At 40.2% G+C, this 25,404-nt stretch overlaps 1 protein-coding gene across 2 annotated transcripts in view; it reads right to left on the bottom strand.

The window, feature by feature from the left end:
* camkva (CaM kinase-like vesicle-associated a) overlaps positions 1 to 25,404 on the bottom strand; it is an 84,698-nt gene that overhangs the window by 8,847 nt on the left and 50,447 nt on the right. For both annotated transcript variants that reach the window (XM_022675533.2, XM_022675534.2), the window contains exons 2-8: positions 12,358 to 12,394; positions 12,164 to 12,271; positions 10,979 to 11,110; positions 10,780 to 10,854; positions 3,892 to 4,030; positions 2,647 to 2,767; positions 2,473 to 2,548 (exon numbers count right to left, since the gene is read on the bottom strand). In XM_022675533.2, the coding sequence (XP_022531254.1) occupies positions 2,473 to 2,548; positions 2,647 to 2,767; positions 3,892 to 4,030; positions 10,780 to 10,854; positions 10,979 to 11,110; positions 12,164 to 12,258 (638 nt within the window). In that variant the 5' untranslated portion in view covers positions 12,259 to 12,271; positions 12,358 to 12,394. The remainder of the gene's footprint in view (positions 1 to 2,472; positions 2,549 to 2,646; positions 2,768 to 3,891; positions 4,031 to 10,779; positions 10,855 to 10,978; positions 11,111 to 12,163; positions 12,272 to 12,357; positions 12,395 to 25,404) is intronic.

Below are 25,404 nucleotides of genomic sequence, written 5' to 3'. Positions count from 1 at the left end.
TGTTTCTACATTATCTATAGTTCTCCATTATCACTTTAACATTAATGGTGTTCTTCCGAAAAATCAACTTTTTCTTGTTTTTTTGTGAAATAAAGTAGGTCTCTCTGAGTTGTATATGACGCTGCACATAAAACTCTTCCACAACCACCATTGTCTGCAGTAGCTAGCCGACACTGTCTCTTTGGCTAAGGAGGAGCTTACAGCTTTTGTCTACAGAGCTAGTTAGTGTTATCTATCTTGTGTAAGTAACTATAGGTTTAAAGCGGATCTCCAGTTGATTCTGAGTTTTACCGTGACTTTAAATAAACACTAGGGAAGCACGATTTGACAAGACAGCAGAACTCGACAGAACACCGGTCAACGTGGGCGCAGTTCCATCGGATTATATGATATAGAGCGTATATAGATTCTGGGGCTTTGACGTGGTGAAACTGCCCAAGCACCCAATCTCCAAGTCTGAGTAAGAGTTTAGTAGCGTTAGTTTAGCTAAAAGAAACATTGCTGAGATTCTGATGTTTATAATGAAGTGAAGTTTAAGGGTTAACTTTATCGAGCACTCAGTGCTGTATCTTTATAACTAAGGCTGTATCTCTGAAAACATTTTGTCCTTTGAGTTTTAGAGCTGTAAAATTGACTGTGGGGGGGAAGGCAGCAGATTGTGTTTTCTGCTGCAGTGCTGTTAGCCAATCAGAGGCGATATGTTTGCATGTATGAATATTCATGAGTGAGAGCCATAATCCTGTCTTTCTTCAGAGACCTCTGATTCAAAAATGATCTAAAGCACAGGGCTATACAAAAGCACTTTTCACAAAAAACGACTCGCAATGCATTTATTTCTACTAGAGACACAACTAGACATTTTAAAATGAATGAAAAAATGATGGAATGAGACCTTTAATATTGAGCATATACCCATGACTAGCTGCTGTTTTTATACACCAGTGGACATGGAGTTTAATGATTTAGATGCATGTGTGAATACTAGTGGCGATATAGTGTAGCTACACTAATGACACACAGATCAAAACACACAGGAGATGTAATAAGACATACTCACAGGACCACAATGAAGTCTTTAAAATGGAAAGTGACCAACAAACATGCTGTGTGAACGTCCACTGACTGCTGTGATCACTTCACAAAGCCTCAAACCCCAATACCAGATCTCCCTGTAGATCTGCTGCATAACCTTTATAATATTAACCAGAAACTCACACATAAACTCTGAGCTTCATTCTTTCAGTTATTAATTTTATTAGCTGATTTATTGGCTGATTGACTGTTTTTCTGTAATGCACAGTATATTTCAATATTTAAAACTACAGAAATTGTGCAGTTAAATAAATTATACTGAGAATATACTACATACAGTACAATTTAATTCCAATTAATATTAGCATATAGCAATAAATCAGTGAATGAATAACTGGCATTGACTTACATTATTTTACAGGCATGACCTACCAGACATCTTAAAGTTGCAGGTTATAATCCAAATAAATTTGCACTACAGCACTACTATATATATAGTAACAGTCAAAAGTTTGGACACACCTTATATTTAGAGGTTTTCTTTATTTTAAAATGTTCTGCATTGTAGACTAATGCGAAATTCGTCCAAACTATAAAGAAAAACATATGGAATTATTTAGTAAACAAAAAAGTGTTAAGGAAATCAAAATATGTTTCATATTTTAGATTCTTCAAAGTAGCACCTCTTGCTTAGATCTTGGCTGGATTTTCTCAGTCAGTTTTATGAAGTAGAGTCACCTGAAATTCAAGCTTTCAGTTAACAGCTGTGCTGAACTCATCAAGAGTTAATTACTTGAACTTTGTGTCTCTTAATAAAGTGTTTGAGAGCATCAGTTAAAGTAAAGTAGTGAAGAGGTAGAGTTACAGGAATACAGTGAATAGTAAGATTTGAGTAATGTTCGAATCCAGATTCAGATTATGAGAAACAAAAACTACTCAACTAAGTAAAGAAAAAACATACTTTAAGAAAAAATAAAGGTCAGAGAAAGTATCCTCAAGTACAATCAACAAAAAGACCATCAAAAACTGTTATGATGGAACTGGCTCTCATCAGGACCACCCTAGGAAAGGAAGATCAAGACCTCCCTTTGTTGCACAGGATAAGTTAACTATGGAGTTAACTATATTTTAGTATTTTGGTTTGTTTAAGACATTTAAGTTACTAAATTAATCCTTATGTGTTCCTTTATAGTCTGAATCACTTCAATATTCATTTACTAAAAGGTGAGAAGGTGTGTCCAAACATTTGACTGGTACTGTATATACAAATACTGTATATGCTCACATAATGATCATTTTGATAAAAACTGCTTGCTAAGAATAAACCGAATGACCCCTTAGAGGATTGAAGATACACGTAATGACACAATGAGATTACTTACACTGACAAATGAAAGAAAACATATAAACTCAGACACGGAGGAACTGATTCACACTCACAGGATGTACATTACCACTCCAATAGCCCAGCAGTCCACCGGTCTGCCGTATCTCTGTCTGCCAACCACCTCTGGAGCTGAGCAAAGCAAAGACATACATCTCAAACATCTCAAATTCACTTTTACTGAAGTGTGCAACCATTTATGTGAAGCTTTCTAATTCTACCAGCTTTACCGAGGTACTCTGGAGTTCCACAGGGCTCCTTAATAAGACCGTTCTCCAGTCTGGCCAAATGAAAATCGCTAATGACGATTTTCGAGTGCTTCAGGCGATTGTAGTAAACAAGGTTTTCCAACTACGAGAAAGAAAAGAAAAGGTTGAAAGATTCATCAGTGAAAATCCAAACAGACTATAGCTGCTAACATCTGTTAAAAAGATTCTCACGCTGTAAAAGCAACTTAACACAATACAGTACCGTTAAAATATTGTCGGCATTTAGGAATAAATCTACACTGATGGATGGTCTGGAAGTGAGATATGTTCAGGTAAATTTCTGGCGTGTTTCTACTATATCTAGGCGGTGGGAAATACACTGCACGGTGCGCCACTGACTGATTAAAACCCTGACAACAGTCAACAGTCAGCTGCCCAATCCTACACTATCTTAGCCATGCAGGAGCGCTGTACGCTCAGCATGTGTAAACCCCCACTCATTACACACACAAATAAATGTGCACTGCAGAGCACAAATCCAGCTTTTGCGTTAACAATAAATAGAATAAAGAATAAAATAACATTACTGTTGCCTTAAATGAGCTGCTGGTGTATCTTTAAAGTGTGAACACACAGGTCAGTATCCTCTGCTAAGAAGCACAAATGCTCCGCGCTGTTAAAACAGGAACGTGCCAAAGTCAGAGCTCACCTGACTTTTAAAGAGAATGATAACTGGCACACTGATTGGTTTATTTCACGTACAGGCATGCTTTTATGCTTTTATAAATCAGTAAAATAGGGCCCATAGACTGTATTCCTGCCCATCATGAGTAAGGGACAGTTTGTTTGCTTAAATTATGTATTAAACTAAAAACCACTTTATTATCAGCACTATGAATAATAAAGGGCAGATTATGAATCAGCACCATGGATCAAATTCGTAGCTATACAGTATATGCCTAAAAAATTATATAATGTCACTGTGTGTGTGTGTGTCTGGTGTGTGTTTTTGTGTGTTACATTCTTTATAAATATGGGTTGCTACAAATCAACGGGTTATATTGTAAGGTATGTTTCTGTATGGTGTTTTAAATGCATGCTCCATGTGCTCCTTTTTTGATTTTGAGCATCTGCCCCACCAAAGGTCTCTGCACAGCCCTGGTTGGGTGGTTTGTTGAGTATTTACAGTCAAACTTCACACTAAAACTCAAATCTTGTCCCGCTAAAATACAACCTTTAACCACCTGATGGCAGTAAAGCTCCTACCTTCAGGTTTCTGTGGACGATGCGGAGAGAGTGGAGGTACGCCACAGCCTCCAGCACTTGTCTGATCACATTGCTGGTGTCACGCTCTGAGTAGTAGCCCTGGTCCAGGATCCAGTCAAACACCTCCCTGCCTGTGGCTCTGTGAGAAAAAGAGAGACAAATACGAGCAAGACATGAGACACAGCATGTCTGAAACACCAAACCTCAAACTCTATCTGACCTGAAGTCCTGCAAACACAACCACAAGATCCTTTTAGATCTTTCTGTTCACATAGACGGAGAATGCTTATTACAGCAGGATGGAATGCTTTTAGATAAAAATGAATCCTGTTTCTTTATACTGTATATGTGTATTTTACCAACAGAAGTGCTGGATGGTCCTGAAGACCCCTCAGCCTATGCATTTTACTGCTTTTTAACACACCTGATTCTATAGAAGCCCATTCTCACCATCTAAAATCAAACAAAAATCCAGCATGTGTTTTTTTTCTACTTTAAAATGCTAAGACATTGTTTTAAGAAACTTTGCTATCGCAACGACAGGAAAAGTACACCCTGCACGTCTTGAAGGCATTTACTAATTCTCTTAACTAATTATGGGTGTGTTCTTTTGGGGCACAACTTAAAATAAACCAAACAGTGTGTAAATTGCTCATCAAGAGTCAGGTGCGCTCTGACTTTGGCGGATTTTTAACGGTGCTATTTTAAGTTTTGCTGTAGTTTGTTCATGTGTGTAATAAGTGGGGGTGTACGAGCGGTGCACCTGTGTTGCCAAGATAGCAATGAACATCTGACTGATGACGTCTGTCTAAGTTGTATTCAGTCAGTGGAGGTCCTTTATTTTTTTTACATAAACACTCACAAGATAAAGATAAAAATACTCCAGAAATTTACCTGAACACACCTTACTTCTAGAGTGCAATATAGGGCCATATGCCATTATTTTGAGATTGTATCTCATTATTTTAAAATAATACATCAGCAAAAAAACATACTTGAATAAAATAAAATAATGAGGTAGCAATTTACTTAATAATGAGAGATTTTTTTTATTGTATGTGGCTGTATGCCTCTCACAATAAATACACTATTGCCTTATTATTATACAATAAATGGACATGACTTCAATAATGACATTAGTGCTTCAACTGTGACTCCACACACACACACACACACACACACACACACACACACACACACACACACACACACAGTGTGCACAGACTGCAGTACGTGAAGAAAAAAGTTTATATTTTCCAAAATATGATTAATAATTTTTTTTTATAATAACATAATTGCTTTGTGATGCTGTTATATAATAAAATTACATAAAATGACAAAAAATATTAATTATTATTATTATTATTATTATTATATAATGAGGGGGGGGGGAATTAATTGTAGTCCTGACGTTCAGCACAGTTTTGTTCGGACCAGCATCTTTCAGCTAAGCCCTGCGTCTCCCTCCATACCTGGGTAATATCACACGCGTGTGTCGTTACTCTTGGCACAGCAACGAGTACAATCTACCCGTGCAAATCAGGTCCGGTCTCGTGTAACAGGCTGTAACATGGAGGACGAGGCCGGATGCAAATGAAAGTCATATTTATTTTTAGACATAACAAAAAAGCAAACCAAAAACTGAGACAAAGAAAACACTTAAAGTAAACACTTAAATACTATAAAACAAAAGATAAACTAGGTCTTGAGAAGCAAGGAACAAAACACTATAAAGATAACAAATCAGAACTGTAGACCAAAATAACAAACACACGGGACAAGGTCAAACAAAAAGCACGACAGAGAACAAAGGATAACATGAGGTATATATACACAGGCACACACTAGGGACACCTGTGGAGGTAATGAGGGGGCGGAGTTACAAATGAGACACAAGGTGACAACACTAATGGCTTGGGCAGGGCTAGGGTGGGGCTAGGGCGGAGACAGAACAATAACAAAACAATGCCATGTGCTCAAAAAAGCACATGGCTGGAAACACAAGACAGGAAAACAGGGCAGGAGTACAGAAAACCAAAAGAGGGAAAAACACAGGACAGACATGGGCTGAGGTGTAACATCACCCCCCCTCAACGGCGCCACTACCAGAGGCGCCGAGAGAGAGGGAACAGAGAACAAGACAAGACAGAACTATGACGGTGGAACTATTGACATAACAGGAGACTGGACTTTGGACGAGAACTGAGACTGGACAGACAACTGGACAGGGGGCTGAGACTGGACAGATGACTGGACAGGGGGCTGAGACTGGACAGACGACTGGACAGGGGGCTGAGACTGGACAGGGGATACATACTGGGACTGGAATGGAGACTGGGGAGGTGGGAAAAACAGAGACTGGACAGGGGACGAGAACTGAGACTGGACAGAGGGCTTACATTGGGCAGGGATACAGACAGACAGGGCAGGGGACATGAACAAAGACTGGACAGGGGACGGAGACTGGACGAAAGACTGGACGTTAGACTGGGACAGAGACTGGACTGTGGACGAGAACATAGACTGGACAAGTGGCTTAGACTGGACAGAGGACTTGGGCTGGACAAACTGGGACTGGACAAGACAGGACAAGGGAACCGGGACAAATACACTTACTAGGACTGACACAAATATGGTGACAGGGACGGGAACAGAAAAACCACCAGGGACAGCAACAGGAACAAACACAGACACGGGGACCAGGACAGGGAGAGACATGGGTACAAACAAAATAGGATGCCCAGGACTGGCAAAAGTTCTTGAGGTCTGTGAGACCAGCCTGGGCACAGTTCTGGGGGTTGGCCTGGGAGCTGGTCTGGGGGTGTACAAAGTTCTGGGAGCAGGCACAGGGTCAGAGGCGGCCGGAGCCGCGGGCACAGGGTCAGAGGCGGCCGGAGCCGCGGGCACAGGGTCAGAGGCGGCCGGAGCCGCGGGCACAGGGTCAGAGGCGGCCGGAGCCGCGGGCACAGGGTCAGAGGCGGCCGGAGCCGCGGGCACAGGGTCAGAGGCGGCCGGAGCCGCGGGCACAGGGTCAGAGGCGGCCGGAGCCGCGGGCACAGGGTCAGAGGCGGCCGGAGCCGCGGGCACAGGGTCAGAGGCGGCCGGAGCCGCTGGCACAGGGTCAGAGGCGGCCGGAGCCGCTGGCACAGGGTAAGAGGCGGCCGGAGCCGCTGGCACAGGGTCAGAGGCGGCCGGAGCCGCTGGCACAGGGTCAGAGGCGGCCGGAGCCGCTGGCACAGGGTCAGAGGCAGCCGGAGCCGCTGGCACAGGGTCTGGAGCAGTGGGTACCACGTGGGCGGCTGGCACTGCTGGTGCTGGAGCTGAGGCTGGAGCAGTGGGAGCTGCTGGAGCTGGAGCTGAGGCTGGAGCAGCGGGAGCTGCTGGTGCTGGAGCTGAAGTAGTGGGAGCTGCTGGTGCTGGAGTAGCAGGAGCTGCTGGGGCTGGAGCAGTGGGAGCTGCTGGTGCTGGAGCTGAAGCAGCGGGAGCTGCTGGTGCTGGAGCAGCGGGAGCTGCTGGAGCTGAGGCTGGAGCAGCAGGAGCTGCTGGTGCTGGAGCTGAGGCTGGAGCAGCAGGAGCTGCTGGTGCTGGAGCTGAGGCTGGAGCAGCAGGAGCTGCTGGTGCTGGAGCTGAAGCAGCGGGAGCTGCTGGTGCTGGAGCTGAAGCAGCGGGAGCTGCTGGTGCTGGAGCAGCGGGAGCTGCTGGTGCTGGAGCAGCTGGTGCTGGAGCTGGAGCAGCTGCTGGAGCTGGAGCTGGGGCAGCAGGTGCTGGAGCTGGGGCAGCAGGTGCTGGAGCTGGAGCTGAGGCAGCAGGTGCTGGAGCTGGAGCTGAGGCAGCAGGTGCTGGAGCTGGAGCTGAGGCAGCAGGTGCTGGAGCTGGGGCAGCAGGTGCTGGAGCTGGGGCAGCAGGTGCTGGAGCTGGAGCTGGGGCAGCAGGTGCTGGAGCTGGGGCAGCAGGTGCTGGAGCTGGAGCTGGGGCAGCAGGTGCTGGAGCTGGAGCTGAGGCAGCAGGTGCTGGAGCTGGAGCTGGGGCAGCAGGTGCTGGAGCTGAGGCAGCAGGTGCTGGAGCTGGAGCTGGGGCAGCAGGTGCTGGAGCTGGGGCAGCAGGTGCTGGAGCTGGAGCTGAGGCAGCAGGTACTGGAGCTGGAGCTGAGGCAGCAGGTACTGGAGCTGGGGCAGCAGGTGCTGGAGCTGGAGCTGAGGCTGGAGCAGCAGGAGCTGCTGGTGCTGGAGCTGAGGCTGGAGCAGCAGGAGCTGCTGGTGCTGGAGCTGAGGCTGGAGCAGCAGGAGCTGCTGGTGCTGGAGCTGAAGCAGCGGGAGCTGCTGGTGCTGGAGCTGAAGCAGCGGGAGCTGCTGGTGCTGGAGCAGCGGGAGCTGCTGGTGCTGGAGCAGCTGGTGCTGGAGCTGGAGCAGCTGCTGGAGCTGGAGCTGGGGCAGCAGGTGCTGGAGCTGGAGCTGGGGCAGCAGGTGCTGGAGCTGGGGCAGCAGGTGCTGGAGCTGGAGCTGAGGCAGCAGGTGCTGGAGCTGGAGCTGAGGCAGCAGGTGCTGGAGCTGGGGCAGCAGGTGCTGGAGCTGGGGCAGCAGGTGCTGGAGCTGGAGCTGGGGCAGCAGGTGCTGGAGCTGGGGCAGCAGGTGCTGGAGCTGGAGCTGGGGCAGCAGGTGCTGGAGCTGGAGCTGAGGCAGCAGGTGCTGGAGCTGGAGCTGGGGCAGCAGGTGCTGGAGCTGAGGCAGCAGGTGCTGGAGCTGGAGCTGGGGCAGCAGGTGCTGGAGCTGGGGCAGCAGGTGCTGGAGCTGGAGCTGAGGCAGCAGGTACTGGAGCTGGAGCTGAGGCAGCAGGTACTGGAGCTGGGGCAGCAGGTGCTGGAGCTGGAGCTGAGGCTGGAGCAGCGGGAGCTGCTGGTGCTCTTGAAAATCTGAGCTTCAGTAGCTCAAAGAATCCCTCCACCGTCTTTGCCTTTTCAGGCCTTTGGTCAGACACAATGTCCGCCCATTGTGAAGCCCTACCCCTCAGTAAAGTCTTGATAAAAAGTACCTTTATAAGTTCTGGAAGGGTAGGGCACAACAAATGGTCGGGGTAGAGGGAGCACTGCATGATGAAGCCCTCACAGGTCCCTTGTTCCCAATCATATTCACAGGGGGAAGACATCAATGAGGGTAACACCAGCGGCTGTCCGTCTTGAAGCTTGGAAACAAGGCTCTCCAAAAACTCCTGCTGTTCCTGCATCGCCGAATACATCCTCAGTGGGTCGCGCTTTATGTTACATGGAGGAGGAGGCCGGATGCAAATGCAAGTCATATTTATTTTTAGACATAACAAAAAAGCAAACCAAAAACTGAGACAAAGAAAACACTTTAAGTAAACACTTAAATACTATAAAACAAAAGATAAACTAGGTCTTGAGAAGCAAGGAACAAAACACTATAAAGATAACAAATCAGAACTGTAGACCAAAATAACAAACACACGGGACAAGGTCAAACAAAAAGCGCGACAGAGAACAAAGGATAATATGAGGTATATATACACAGGCACACACTAGGGACACCTGTGGAGGTAATGAGGGGGCGGAGTTACAAATGAGACACAAGGTGACAACACTAATGGCTTATTGTTGTACAGACCTGAATTAATTACACTTCTGTAACTTTGTTTATTGAACTACAAGGGAAACATCTCTGGGAAGTAAATGATTAAAGAATAGTGAAGTGATCCATCAGACAATGAAGGAACACATAAGGAATCATGTAGTTACTTAAAAACAGTGTTAAACAAACCTAAATACTCTGTGAAGAAGCTTTTAGGTGCTCTTATGTGGGGAGCTGTTAACTTGTGGTTTCTGAGGCTGGTAACTGGTCCTGATGAGTGCCAGTTTCATCGTTACATTTTTGATGGTCTTTGTGGTGACTGAACTCAAGGATACAGGATAAAGTTCTAGTTGAGTAGTTGTTGCTTCTCATAATCTGGATTAGAACATTACTCAAATATTCACTATTCACTGTATACCTGTAACTCCACCTCTTCTCTACTTTACAACAGATTCTGCGTAGTTTGGATGACTGGTACTATAAGTTCTGCTATTAAGACAGAATAATTATAATAATAATCAGATGGTGTGTAATACAACAAGAAAAAACAGCATGATACAGAGCAGGAGTTCACTAGTATCTTCACTGAATGCACAGCTATTATAAATGTAGAGCTCTGGAAAAAAATAAGAGAGCACTTAAAAATGATGAGTTTCTTTGATTTTACCAAATTAAAAACCTCTGGAATATAATCAAGAGGAAGATGGATGATCACAAACCATCAAACCACCAAACTGAACTGCTTGAATTGTTGCACCAGGAGTAAAGCAGCATAAAATTATCCAAAAGCAGTGTGTAAGACTGGTGGAGGAGAACATGATGCCAAGATGCATGAAAATTGTGATTAAAAATCAGGGTTATTCCACCAAATATTGATTTCTGAACTCTTAATGTTTTCTTTGCATTATTTGAGGTCTGAAAGCTCTGCATATTTTTTTGTTATTTCAGCCATTTCTCATTTTCTGCAAATAAATGCTCTAAATGAGAATATTTTTATTTGGAATTTGGGAGAAATGTTGTCTGTAGTTTATAGAATAAAACAACAATGTTCATTTTACTCAAATATAAACCTATAAATAGTAAAATCAGAGAAACTGATTCAGAAACTGAAGTCGTCTCTTCATTTTTTCCAGAGCTGTAAAATCTCCCATCACATAAAACTGACTCTAATCAGCCCTCAGCATTGCATGATCTCCCCCTTATTCATTTAGTCATTCACTCACTCTACTTCACACACACACACACACACACACACACACACACACACACACACACACACACACACACACACTCCAATAACACTCACAGCTCCAGGAAGAGGAAGTACTCTTTTCTTGTCTCAAAGACGTCGACCAGCTGGAGGATGTTATGATGCTTCACCCTGAGAGGAGAGGAGAGCAGGAGACAGGCTGTGAGTGTGAGACAGGAAACAGAGGCCGCCATTCCTTTACTCAGTGCAGCTCATTTCAGATTAATGAAATAAACTCTGCTTTTCTCTCTCTTACATATTCAGGATGAGAATCTCGTTCTTGGCAGCTTTGCGCACTTTCCTCCCGTCTTTCTTCAGGAACTTCTTACAGGTGTACATCTTCTGTGTGCTCCTGTCCTTCGCCCGAAAGATCTCACAAAACTCCTCCCTGTATTTAAACAAACAAACACAACTTTACATAAACGCATTAAACTAGAATTCAGATCAATGACTCTATAATTAACATATTCGTAAATCACTGACTAAATATGTTACTGAATACATTACTGAATCTATCAATCTATTACTGAATCTATTACTGAATCTATTACTGAATCTATTACTGAATCTATTACTGAATCTATAAATACATTACTGAATCGTTGACTCTATCACTGAATATATGAATATATTACTTAATATTATAAAAATATAAATCACTAATTAAATCTAAAACCGAATATTGAATCTATATCTATATACTGAATCTATTACGAAATCTATAAATATATTACTGAATCTATGAATGTATTTCTCTATATATTACTGAATCAACAAATGTATTATTGAATCTATTAATGAATATATTACTGAATCTATGAATCTATTACTGAATCTATGAATATACTGAATATATTACTGGATCTATAAATATATTACTGAATCTATGAATACATTAGTGAATCTATTGCTGAATTTATAACTATATTACTCAATATATTACTGAAACTATTACTAAATTTATGAATATATTACTGAATCTATAACTAAATCTATGACTCTATTACTAAATCCATTACTGTATCTATGAATACATTACTAAATATTATTAAAATATGAATAAATGACTACATCTAAAACTATATATATTACTGAATCTATTACTGGGTCTATAAATCTATTACTGAATCTATTGTTAATATTGAATCTATAATTTAATCCATGACACTAAGAGTCTATTCCTGAATCCGTGACTTATTCTAATTGTTACAGATGTACATGTAAATCTAAAACTAAGTGAACATATGAATTTACAGCTAAATCTATGGATGTAATCATGTAGAGAATTTACAATTTAGTTTTTTAGTAATTTGAGCATCTGTTGAGCAAATGTGACCAAGTTAGTAAAATTGATATTAATGATATCAACGGTTGCATAGTGAAATATAAAATTCAACACATGTTTAAATCCAGAGAATTAGTGAGAAGAGTTCATACTTACGATTTGACCACTTGTCCCAGGTCATATTTATCAGTGACCTCAGTGGGACTGTTATAATCCTTTTTCTCCCCTAAAGTTAAACAGCCAAATGGCATGGCTGCTCCGGCTCTGAAAAAAACATATATACATTATGTTTAAGTAAAGAGAAGCATTTAAAATAACTGATAAAGAAATGACATATGCTAATTACTTACTAAAAACACTTTGTCCAAGGTCCTTACAGATCTGGGTCTGTTAAAACACAGGAAAACAAGAAAGTTATGCAATTAAAATGTGTAGTTTCAGTCATCTCCAAAAGTACTAACTGACCACTGACATACAGTTTTAGCCTTTTAAGTGAAGTGTATTATAATTTATATATATTTGAGCTGGAGCACTTAAAGTAAGTTTATTACAGTACCCTCGCTGCAGTCCTATCACAGAATTAGGATATACTGATGGAAAGAAAGGAATTAACAGCAAAAGTAAAAGCGTCACATTACAAAATTAACCAATCATGTGACCCCACACAGCACCAGGAGCAGATAGCTTCCACACCTATTAAATTGAACTCCAGACTATTAGTTTCATAACGACCATAGATCTATATTTGGGACTCCTGGCTCCTAAACAGTGATGACACAAAACAATATATATTTTTTGTCCACAAAGAACATTTGTTAATTCAAAAATGGCCTCATTTAGAGGACCCTTTGTAGCTGTAAAATGTCAATTTAACTAAAACTCCAGTGTTTTTCCACCTTTAAAGTTGATCATACCTTTTTTTTTTACATAAGTTAGAATATGTCTATAGGCTACACAAAATCACTCTCACAGAAAGATAAAGATCTCAGCAGCTCTGTTTTCACCTGTTTCAGACCCCTCTGTCACTTTTATGCAAATAAGCTGTTGCTGGCCACACCATGTTTACACTGAGCGATTATAAAACGTTAGTTTTAGCTTGTGCTAAACGGCAAAACCTGAAGATGCTTAACTGCGAAAGAAGCAGGAAACACATTATCCCTCATTTGCTGACTTGCCATTGACATTAGGTATAGATCCCTCCCTCAGAAGAAGTCTGCTGGCTCATCAAAGTAATACCAGAAAGAATTTTATATAGTTGAAATCAGATTATGTTTAGAAACACTGCATTAACTCAGCACTGCTTTATCACTCCATCGCTGCACCATAACCTCCTTTATCAGCTTAAAACAAGCAACAGTCTTACGCAACAAAGTAGTATAATCTGACTCACAGCACTTCATACACCACTCTGCGCAAATTACAGAGGATGAGAGGACATTGTCTTCTTCACAATGTTTCTTTTGGCACTAATGGAACACTAACAGAACGTAACATCTAACGCTAATGGCACATAACATTATCAAAGGCAAAGTTCTGCACTGTGCTGATGAGTGGAAACGCAATCGGTGCAAAGAAATATCTGAGGATATTTGCTTTCTCCATTCATCACACGTTACAATACGCAGAGTCTTCTTCTATTCTTCTCACTGAGTGATGAGTCAGATGTGTGTCTCTCTCTCTCTCTCTCTCTTTCTCTCAGCAGGAGAAGAAAAAGCAGTAATTTGACTGGGGGTGGGCAGGATTAGTAAGCACTATTTCACATACGTGACCTTAAAGTATAATCTTTAACCCTTTCAAGCCTACAGGCCTGTTTGTAGGCACACACCTCAAATGACAATGTACATATTAGTTGTATAGAAGATAGTGAATATTATACAACAGTTTAACAATCTGATTGGTTGAGAAGTGTTCTAGCCGTGATGATATTTGTGATAACAGCACGGCCTTCTCACACTAAACCTGTATCACTCCGCCGACGCGTTGCCGAGTAACGGCGTATACACACAGGACAGCTTAGAATCATCAACGGCATCAGCGGCAGCGTTAGCTTAGCACAGGCTAGCGCTCAACCACGGCACGCTCGGCCGCAACGCTGGCTGTTTTTTGTGGAAAAAAGGGAAAGAAAATCGCTCGGCTAATGCCGTCTGACAGCCAGAACGCTAACCAGCCAGGCTAGGCTAAACTAAGTTAATGCTGAGCTAAAGCAAGCTACGCTAACCTAACCACAGTCCAGCCGGCTAGCTAAAACCAACACCACCCAGCAAAACAGGCAGAAATGCTCAAAAAATGCGCAGCGTTCACCTGAAGACGACTCCACGGAGCAGGAGAGGAGAGTATTAGCGTCATTTCACGCTCCTAACGCTTCCATCTTCACTTATTCCCAATTTTGCTTTCAAGCTAACTTTCGTGGTGTTAGTCTGTATAAACCATACACCGTTTTGTAGTTAAGTTTCAGTTCTGTTACAGTTGTGGTGGAACTACTTTTTGGCGGAAGGCTCAGTCCATATTAAAGCATATTCATTCTTAAGTTCTTTAATTTATTTTCTTTATTCATTTTGTAAAAAAAGAAACTGTTGTATAAAAACAATAGAACACGAGAGGGAGTGTGTTATCGCCTTCGGATCATGTCTGCGACCGAATCACAGCCGTGATGTTATTTGTGATAACACACTCCCTCAAGTTCTATTGCTTAAATAAGTACTCAGTGAATAAATATTTGTGGGAGCAAAGACTACCCACAGCCAACGGGATCACAGAAAGAGAGAACCCTGGGTCCAATCACATCTCCTTCATGGCCAGAGCTTTTTATGGAGAGTCTGACCTCTTTCTGTTTACCTGTTATAATAGTAAATTACTCTAAACTCTAGAGAAAGCTTGAGAATTAGTCCTCTATGAATAAGGGTGAATGGAGCTAAAAGCTAAACATTTTAATAAAAAATGGTGACTAACTGCTATATATATAGTATGCTGAGTATTCCCTTAAAATTAGAAAGTAGAATTAAACGAATAAAGTGTGCCTGTAAACTGTAAACTATTCTTCTACAGCAAACAGAGTTTAGTCAGTAGAGATGCTAGCATTACTGCTACGAGCTGATTGGTTGGTGAGCTAGAGCTAGAGCACTGAGTTTAAAAGGCTTACTGGAGTTTAAAACTATAAAAAAAATCAGTCTGTGGTGCTGAAGCATTTGATATAGTGATGTGTTGAGGACATAAGTACATATTTCAGTGTTAAAGTAATCAGACGTTTATAAACTCTGATTTTACTCAATTGCTCCACATGAACCTATTCATTTTGGAATGCGTATTCTCCTCTATAGAGATTCTCTAGCATGGCTTCGCTAGTTCTTGTGTGTGTTTAGTTCTGGTGAGTTCTAGTGAAATAACGTGTTTTTGGAGAGCATCCAGGTGAGTCCGCAATTTCCTACGGTGAAAAATTGTGTAATTTGTGAACCTGTGTCGCCAATGAGTCATGTAATCCAAAGTCCAAACAACTTAACGATTGATCTGATTATATTGCACAGACTGAAATCTGGAACTTTTTTTCCACACATACACATAAATCGATCACAAGCTGACAAAAATCTTTCACTGTTCTTGTGTCCCCCTAGCCCTGGCATCATCTGTGTTCCAACCTGTGTCTCATTTGTAACCCCACCCCCTTATTATCTTCCCCAGATGTTGCTTGTCTGTATCTGTATCTATATATACCCCATATTTTTCATTGTTCTTGGTCGCACTTTTTGACCTCTGTTGTGCTTTTATATTTTTATTTATCACTTTTCTTAGTAATAAAAATATAAGGCTACCTTTATAAATGTTTATGAATGGTTTATAAATGAGTTTATTAATGTTTATTAATTAGGCTGCAAATACTTTAAAACCCATTAATAAGCAGTTAATATATAACATAACAGTAGTGATTCCACACTCGTTTATGCTGTCAAACCTCAGATCTTTCTAGATACAGAGTTTACTTTGTATTTTCCATCGATCAGCACTAAACCTGCCATATTATGTATAAGTATGTTTAACTATTTACCATAAATTAAATGACTAAGTTGCCACTAAGTTGCCATTGATAAGCAGTTAAAACTATGTGTTTTAACTGCTTATCAATGTTTTTTTAGGCATTTAGAACCTAATCAATAAAAAGTAATAATGTAATTTACAAACCATTTATAAATTCTTTATAAAGGTAGTCTTATTTTAAAGTGGTACCTTCTTCTTAGATTTGTTTGATTTCTCATCTTTTGTTACTTTGTTTCTTTTCATTAGAAAAAAAAGTATTAAAATAGAAATTTATTCGAGTTGACTCTACCTCACGAAGATACTGAAATTAAAATCTCAAGAGTCTGCAGATCTGTCCTCAAAGATAAACGTGACTTAGACTAATTTAGAAGAATCTAAAGTATAAAACATTTTCTGGATTGAAAACAAGATAATGCACTGGGAGTAGAGAGGGCTATGCCATCAATAAGCATCTACAAGAGTGATGTATTAGAGAAAAAGGTAAAGAATTACCTGGAGCAAGAAAACTTCCGGACACACTATCTTAGAAAAATTAAAAGCCTTTATTGAAACATGGCAAAGTAGTAAAAAGTGCCAACGTGTTGCGGCTAACTCAGGCCTTCATCAGGGCATAAAATGGACATATTCTGGTTTGTTTAACACTTTTTGTTTACTAAATAATTCAGCATGTGTTCCTGTAGAGCTTTAATATAATTAAGCAACAGAACACGAGAGGGAGTGTGTTCTCACGAATAACATCATGGCTGTGATTCGGTCATAGGCACGAGCTGAAGGCGAGTAGATCATCACAGCTGTGATGTTATTTGTGATAACACACGACATCGAGTGTTCTATTGCTTTTATACAACAGGTTTTTCTTTTACAAAATAAATAAAGAAAATAAATCAAAGAACTTGAAGAAATTGAGAATGAATATGCTTTAATATGGACTGTGCCTTCCGCCAAAAAGTAGTTCCACAAAAACTGTAACAGAACTGAAACTTAACTACAAAACGGTGTATGGTTTATACAGACTAACGCCACGAAAGTTAGCTTGAAATTAAAATTGTGAATAGTGAAGATGGTAACGTTAGGAGGGTGAAATAACGCTGATACTCTCCTCTCCTGCTCCGTGGAGTCGTCTTCAGGTGAACGCTGCACATTTTTTGGGTTTGCATTTTCTGCTTGTTTTGCTGGGTGGTGTTGGTTTTAGCTAGGCTGGCTGGACTGTGGTTAGGTTAGCGTAGCTTACTTTAGCTCAGCATTAGCTTAGCTTAGCCTAGTCTAGCCTGGCTGCTAAGTGTTCTGGCTGTCAGACGGCATTAACCGAGCGATTTTCTTTCCCTTTTTTTCATAAAGGCGAGCCAGCGCTGCGGGCGAGCGTGCCGCAGCTGAGTGCTAGCCTGTGCTAAGCTAACGCTGTTGCGGGTGTCCTGTGTATATACGCCTTTACTCTGCAATGTGTTGGCGGAGTGATACAAGTTTAGTGTGAGAAGGCCGTGATGTTATCACATATATCAGCACGGCTAGAACACTTCTCAACCAATCAGATTGTGAGGTCGGAACTAACTGCTGTATAATCTTCAATATTAAATTTATAATGTAAAACAATAATGAAAAGAAAGAAAACCCATTAAATGAGACAAGTTGTTTCCAATTGGTCAATTTGTCCTCAGTATTAAGAGCCGTCTGTATCTAAGAATAATACAGACTTTTATCTTACACCCAGACATCAGAGAGCAGGTCCTGGAGGCGTAACTCTGCTCTGCTCTCATAGTTAGTTAGATTTTCTTCCTCCAGTGTTTTTAGAGTGGTGAATTCTCACAGACATCCTCTGGCCTCCATCCAGGTCACTGAAATTTTCCATCGCTTGTTATGCAAATTCAGTATTGAATTCTACTCTTGGTTTTCTGCTTGTAGACGTGCGCTGCTCCCTCCGGGCCTCCCGGCCGAAACCACCAAACTAAAACCGTCTGCAGCGAATCCGAGGGAGGCAGCTAAACGGAACAGACAGGGAGGTCGAGTTGAGGAAATCCAGCCCTGAACAGAAATACTGTAGATGTTTCCAGCCTCTCTCCAGCTTCTTCCCAGTGAGGGACGTCCTCACAACCGATTTAAACGTGATAAAGATAAGCACATGAGGAAAAGCTGATATATTGCTTGGCTTTATATAAAATTAGGGGTGAAACAAAAATTTATATTACAGTTTTTCTCAATTGGTTTGGCTCATTTCTTGAAACTGAGATGACATTCTCAAAATAACATGGACAAATCCCCAAACTAACTTGCGCTTCCTCACAACAGAATGGCATTTCTCATTGCTTTCATCACATTTCAAATGCTTTGTACACGTCTCAAGCACTTAGTACATCTTTACAAATGGTTATGTACAAGTAGCCTACACTTAACACAATACTCCTACATTTAGTACATTTTCCAAAAGAATGCATCTTGTTGATCTATCCCAATTGGTTGGTTCTCAGTGTAATGGTTGTTCTCTCCAAAACATGTCAGCACAATTTCATCGTATAAGTCATCATCTGCAGAATAGTCTGCTCAGTTGTCAAAATGAGTTAAGAAATTGTAATACAATACAGAACACACATTTTGGAACATTTCATAAATTCATGACAATCAGGTGAGTAGGTAACAGGTGAAAGCAGGTTTTGACGAGGAGGAGTGTCCCTCTTTACAGGTGACCAATCCATCAGTTTGTTACCTGACAGGTGTTGTCTGTGATTTTGAATGCTGGCATTGCTGTGTATATACAGCTTGACCTGGTGCTAGTGCTTTGATGCTAGTCCTGTGATGATATAACGATGATATAGTCCTGTGGTGATCAGTGTAGAGGATGGCTCAGGCATTCACGGCGCTTCTTCCCACGGTGCATTGCTAAAGAACACATCAGATGCGATGTTGATGAGAATTTATGGTCAAACAGACTGCAGCGGATGAATGGCCAGGAAGATGACCAGGAGAGAGAGGGGAGTGACACAGACTAGTCAGAATGTTACTGTATTGCATTTGTGATGCTTGACTGTTTTTTTACCTACTGTAATGTATTTTTTGTTGTTTTTACAGGTTTTTGTATTTTGTATAGGGGAGAGCAGGGTAATGTGAGACATCGGGTAATGTGAGACACCCCTTGTATCTTGGCAACTGAACACAATTGTGGTCATGTGACCATTATGTTGTCAAGTCCCTCCCATTTCCCACTACTAGGATGAGGAAGTTGTTGCTGGTGCTGTTAAGGTTTTTTTTTTTTTTCACAAAAAGGTGTTTTCTGCATGTAAATGTAAATTTTCTTGCTTTGAACTTAATCAACTATTTTATCAAAGTAAATTGATTCAGGTAGAAAAACCTATATCATACATGCGTATGAACTTTCAACATATCAAACCATGTGATTGATGCTAGTTGAAGATTAGCCTGATTTGCTAGAGATTATGTTTTTTTCTAAAAGGGTAGCTGTGGGGTTAAGTGAGACAAATGCTGTGGGTTAAAGCGAAACACCGTCCCAGCCAACTGGACTGAGAAACATTGTGCAGGTAGGCTAGAGTGTGATTACATAGATAAGAGATTACATGACTATATGATTCTGTAGGTTAACTTTCCAAAAGCAAAATCTATACTAATGAATACTGTACTCTTTAGGAAAAGAGTGGTTTGGCAGATTCTTAGCACGTCAATATCTCTCTGTGTGAACTCCTGAGGCAACATCCCTGCGCACATGATACCTTAGAGCAACAGACTAACAGTGAGTGGGTTGTGATAATGACCAGTGAAACTTTGAACTGCAAAATATTAATGGACTGAATCTCCATGATTCTAACACAAGTCCGATATTAGTTGTGGAATGTGTGATTGTCAATCTAGCTGTAAGGATTGTAATTGTTACAACATGTAATGTTAATGGTAGTTTAAAAGTGGAAAACATAATTGGAACAGCATCCCCCCAACTGGTTCACTTTACCCGCTTAATTTATCTGGTCTCTCTTAGTTTACCCCTGAGTTGGGGTAAAGTGAGACACAAGACTACTTTTTTAAAAACAAACATATTTTCATTGTCCTTTGTCTTGAAGACATTCTAATAACTTTAATAGCTAGGAAACATCCTGAATTAATTGGAAAAAATACAATTTTACTGATATATCATTGTAGCTCAGCTAGCAAGGGGCAAATGTAAAAAATGGCTCACATTACCCCGCTCTCCCCTACATCCTGACATATCTGGTTGATACGTCAAAAGGGAGAATTAAAGAGTAACTGTTTATTTTACCTTGAGTGTATTGACAAATATCTTTCAATAATGATTACTTATCTTAGTATCTATAATTACATAATTATTGTGTGAAACCTTGTATTGTATATGCATTAACCAATACTCACATTATATTTGATAATTTTTACTCACAGTGTATTTTACACGCAATTATATAAAAGATTAACCAATAATCACAATATATCCTTTACACATATAGTAAAACATTGTTTGATATGGCATGTGACTAACACAGACTTTATTATATGACAAATTAACCCACATGATACATTTACTAACACATTAACATATAACATATGAGATGTAGCTCAGGCTTGAAGTATTTTGTTTACTGCAGGACCCTAACAAACGGTCATCAATTCGACTGGTACGGGGCTAAATTGCTACAAAAAAGGCTATTAGATCAAAGCAGCCTTTTGGTGAGTGCCTCCCTAAAAAACCTCTGCTTCAAAGAGGGGGGTGATGCACACACACAGATAGTGCCATGAGGTTCCGTTCTGGAGGAACGCAGTCAAGGTCAAACACTAGTGGTCCAGTCAGACACGTGAAACTTCAGTACTAACACGTGCATGCTAACATGAGATGATTTTAACAACGCCTCATCAACAGGTTTCACGTCATTTGGGGTATAAAACATGGAGTCAGATCAGAGGGGGGTCAGAACTTATGCTGGGACGGCTGTCAGACTGTCTTTCATGTGTTAGTTCTCCTGAATATTCAGTACTTTGTAATAAATACTTGGTTTGCTTTCAGCTTCACTCCACCTGTCTGACTCTCTCTATCAAACGAACACGCAGGGGAGTTGTACCCCGGACGAGAGGTGGGGGTAGCCCACCTTTCATTTTCTTTTCTACAACAATCCCCTACAGTATATTTGATACATTAAATAAAAATAGTTACAATTTCCTCAGCAGAAAGAGTGCAGTGTGTGTGGTGTGAAAATTGTATTTCTTTAGCTAGACCTCTGCCATAAAGACAAAACATCTAAGCATTTTGACTTGCAGTACTTACACAATGCCAAAGGGACAATGCATTTTGGGGGCCCTGATGATTTGTGTGAGAAAGGAAATTAGTTTTGACTCATGGGTAAACTGTTTTTGGAGCGATATGAGCATGTGATGAGGATCCATGTAGTTGTGCTGCACCGTCCAGTATTTTGACAGGAGGACGAAATGAATGAAAATGTGCCAAAGCAATTGAGAAGGATCTATGCCATTTCTATGGTTCTGACTATTTATATGGGAGAGGGACTGAAGTGTTGCGAAGAACTGTAAGTCTGTTTGGCCAATTTACCTTATAGTTATAGGAATGTCATCTCAGTTTCAAGAAATGAGCCAAACCAATTGAGAAAAACTGTAAAATATCATATTGTCCAGCAGTTAAAGATGTAGTTCTATGTTCTTTCGGGACCTCCTGGATGAGTTGTCCATGTGGTTTTGGAGTACTATCTGCTTTTAGCTACAGAGCACCAGCGAGCAGGACACTCTAAACCGTATGCAACCAACTAGATCAGATCAGATAGATAGATAGATAGATAGATAGATAGATAGATAGATAGATAGATAGATAGATAGATAGATAGATAGATAGATAGATAGATAGATAGATAGATAGATAGATAGATAGATAGATAGATAGATAGATAGATAGATAGATAGATAGATAGATAGATAGATAGATAGATAGCCCGAGGAGAAATTCTAGAATCAGCCTGAACCTGTTTTAGTTAATTGTATTTATTCTTAACTTTTATTCCTTTTTTAGTTCTTTTCTTAGTTCTTTATTTCCTTTTTATTTATTTCATTATTTTATTTATTTGTTTTGTACTATTGCTTTTTACTTATTTTAATTAGTTTATTTTATTATTATTATTATTATTATTATTATTATTATTATTATTATTTTTGTATCATTATTCATTTATTTATTTGTATTTTTTATTGTACGATATAAAAGTTAGTTTTAATTTAATTTGAACTGTTTTTTGTTGTATTAGTATTATCTTCTTTTGTTTTTTTTTCTCCTATCAATTGAATCAGGTTTCATAATTATTATTATTATTTATTATTTTTAGCTATTTTTAATTGTATCACTAAAAGCTTTTTATATTTACTCAGATTATATTTGTGTATTATTAAAGTTTATTGGATAATCTGAAAAATGTAAGAATGACTAAAAAGCAAAAACAAAGTAAATCTGTAAGGGAGCAAATACTTTTTCATGGTACAGTACTTTTTTAAATTATGGTGTAATACTGCTTAGATACACACAGAGCTGATGGCACCTTATTCACCTTTACGGCAATGTGATGAAGACAAGCACATGATGAGAAGTTGATCTAATGATCGTTGGAACAAAAATTCAACATTAATATGTCATATTGTCCTGCAGTTCTTTAAATGGTGTTCTGGGTTGTTTTGGGATCTCCTGGATGAGTTCTTCATGCCCTTTTGGAGTAATTTTGGTCGGCCGGTCACTCCTGGGAAGGTTCACCAGTGTTCCATGTTTTCTCCATTAGTGAATAATAGTGAATCACTGTGGTTCTCTGGAGTTGATGATTTAGTTTTTTCTAATCTGTTTTTTTATTTCTTCAGATTGGGGTATAATAATGTGCTGCTTTTTGAGATCTTTTATCTGCTTAATGTTGTCAGACAGGTTGTATTTAAGTGATTTATTGATTCTACAGGTCTGGCAGTAATGAGGTCTGGTTGGGGTTAGTGAAATTGAACTCAGCTTTCCAAAAATGTGGATAATCACAGTTAATTCATGGGGGCAATTGCTTTTTCACTTAGGGCCAGGTTGGTTTGGATTGCTTTTTTCTCTTATAAAATGTAACCATTTAAAAATTTAAAAACTGCATCATTAAAATTATTTTATATTTACTCAGATTATATATATTATCTGATATTAAAGTTTATTTGAAAAATGTAAAAAAAAAAAAGGACCAAAAAGCAAAAACAAAATAAATCTTTAAAGGGGAAAATACTTTTTCATGACACTGTACCTAAAAGTATGGTGTAATACAGCGCTTAGTGCACACACACACACACACACACACAATTTGTTTGCAATACATTATCAATACATGGCATCAAATAGGGATATTTTGACCAAAATATAAGCACTCTAAACATAGGGTTGATAATGGATCGCTGTTTCCAGGAACAACTTTAAATAAATCTTAGCTGATTTGCTGTTATACATGGAAAAAATATACCTAAAATAAGGATGTAATACAGCTTAGATGCATACACACACACACATATACACACACACCCACACATGCAGCTGATGGCACATTTAATTTCCAAGCTGTTGAAGGTGGAATATGGAGCTACACTAGAGTTTATTCCTTTTAAATATTTTTGTCCCCCTCCTGAAAGTATAAGAAAATACTAGTATATTAATAGTAATAGTAAAGTATAGGTTACACAGGGGGTGTCAGAACAGAAAAACGGGGCAAAGACTCTAAAAGCAGGGAGAGTGCGCATTTCTAGCGCAGAAAAACGGGCCAAAGAGTCTAAAAGCGGAGAGAGTGTGCATTTCTGGCGCAGAAAAACAAGGCAAAGAGTCTAAAAGCGGAGAGAGTGCGCATTTCTAGCGCAGAAAAACGGGCCAAAGAGTCTAAAAGCAGAGAGGGTGTGCATTTCTAGCGCAGAAAAACGGGGTAAAAGAGTCTAAAAGTGGAGAGGGTGCGCATTTCTAGCGCAGAAAAACGGGCCAAAGAGTCTAAAAGTGGAGAGAGTGCGCATTTCTGGCGCAGAAAAACAAGGCAAAGAGTCTAAAAGCGGAGAGAGTGCGCATTTCTAGCGCAGAAAAACGGGCCAAAGAGTCTAAAAGCGGAGAGAGTGCGCATTTCTAGCGCAGAAAAACGGGCCAAAGAGTCTAAAAGTGGAGAGGGTGCGCATTTCTGGCGCAGAAAAACAAGGCAAAGAGTCTAAAAGCGGAGAGAGTTTGCATTTCTAGCACAGAAAAACGGGGTAAAAGAGTCTAAAAGCGGAGAGAGTGCGCATTTCTAGCGCAGAAAAACGGGCCAAAGAGTCTAAAAGCGGAGAGGGTGCGCATTTCTAGCACAGAAAAATGGGCCAAAGAGTCTAAAAGTTGGCGTAATTAAGGAGTTTAATATTAAGAGACATCATGAAATTAAACATCAATTTGAAAAATCTTAGTTTACACAACACTGTCAAAGATAAAGATAGTTAGTCAAGTAAAATGGTGTGTAAATGAAAGTAATCAGGAAAAATGTATTATTTAAAGTGGTATATTTCATTATTTGTTTTATTACAGAGTCTGTGGCCCGTGACTTCAAATATATTTCTCCTTCTGGCCCCCAACAAAAAAGTTTGGACACCCCTGGGTTACACAAATCAAAACAAATCCAAGACATCAGGCTAAATGGAACAGGAATTGAGGTTGTGTTAAGGAAATCCAGTCCTACACAGAAATACTGTAGATGTCTCCAGCTTCTCTCTAGTTTCCTCTCAGTGAGGGACGTCCTCACAACTGATGCAAACCTTGACGTTAACATGATGACGACAAGCAGATGACGAGGAGCTGATCTAATGCTCGGCTTCATTTAGGGCTGGTTTGCTGCAGGCTTTTTACTGAAGTAACAGCAGCAGTATGAGCTAAAACTCAGACTCTGTGCTCATTGTCTTTCAAGAGCAGAAAAGTTGGACATGTTGTTCACTAACAGTGGAAGCAGAAGTCATGTTGCCACTGTCAGAGCCAATTAGCTACCAGTCCAAAGTTTCCCTGTTCTGCTGCTACCTGTACCAGTCTTTCCTCATTCTGTGGCAGACCCATGTCTCAGACTATCTCAGGATCTGTATAACATACCTGAGAAACTAAAAAATTCAGCTCCAGAGTCTGAAAATAACCAAAACTCTACTTCTACATACAGTAAAAGCTGATTATTTACTACAATATACTAGAATTAGTCGTGATTAATCACTAGCAGAGGTGTCAAGTAATGAAGTACACATATTTTATTACCTAACTTATGTAAGAAAGATTGTTTTTTCTTCTGTTCTACTCCTTCTACTACATTTTTACACAATCATCACTTAAAACCCCTTTTTTTTAGCTTGATTCATTCCACTTCTGG

This window comes from Astyanax mexicanus, chromosome 5 (genome assembly GCF_023375975.1).
Source record: "Astyanax mexicanus isolate ESR-SI-001 chromosome 5, AstMex3_surface, whole genome shotgun sequence".
Lineage (NCBI taxonomy): Eukaryota > Metazoa > Chordata > Actinopteri > Characiformes > Acestrorhamphidae > Astyanax > Astyanax mexicanus.
Note: the sequence above shows the minus strand (reverse complement) of the source record. Positions and strands in the feature narration are given on the sequence as shown.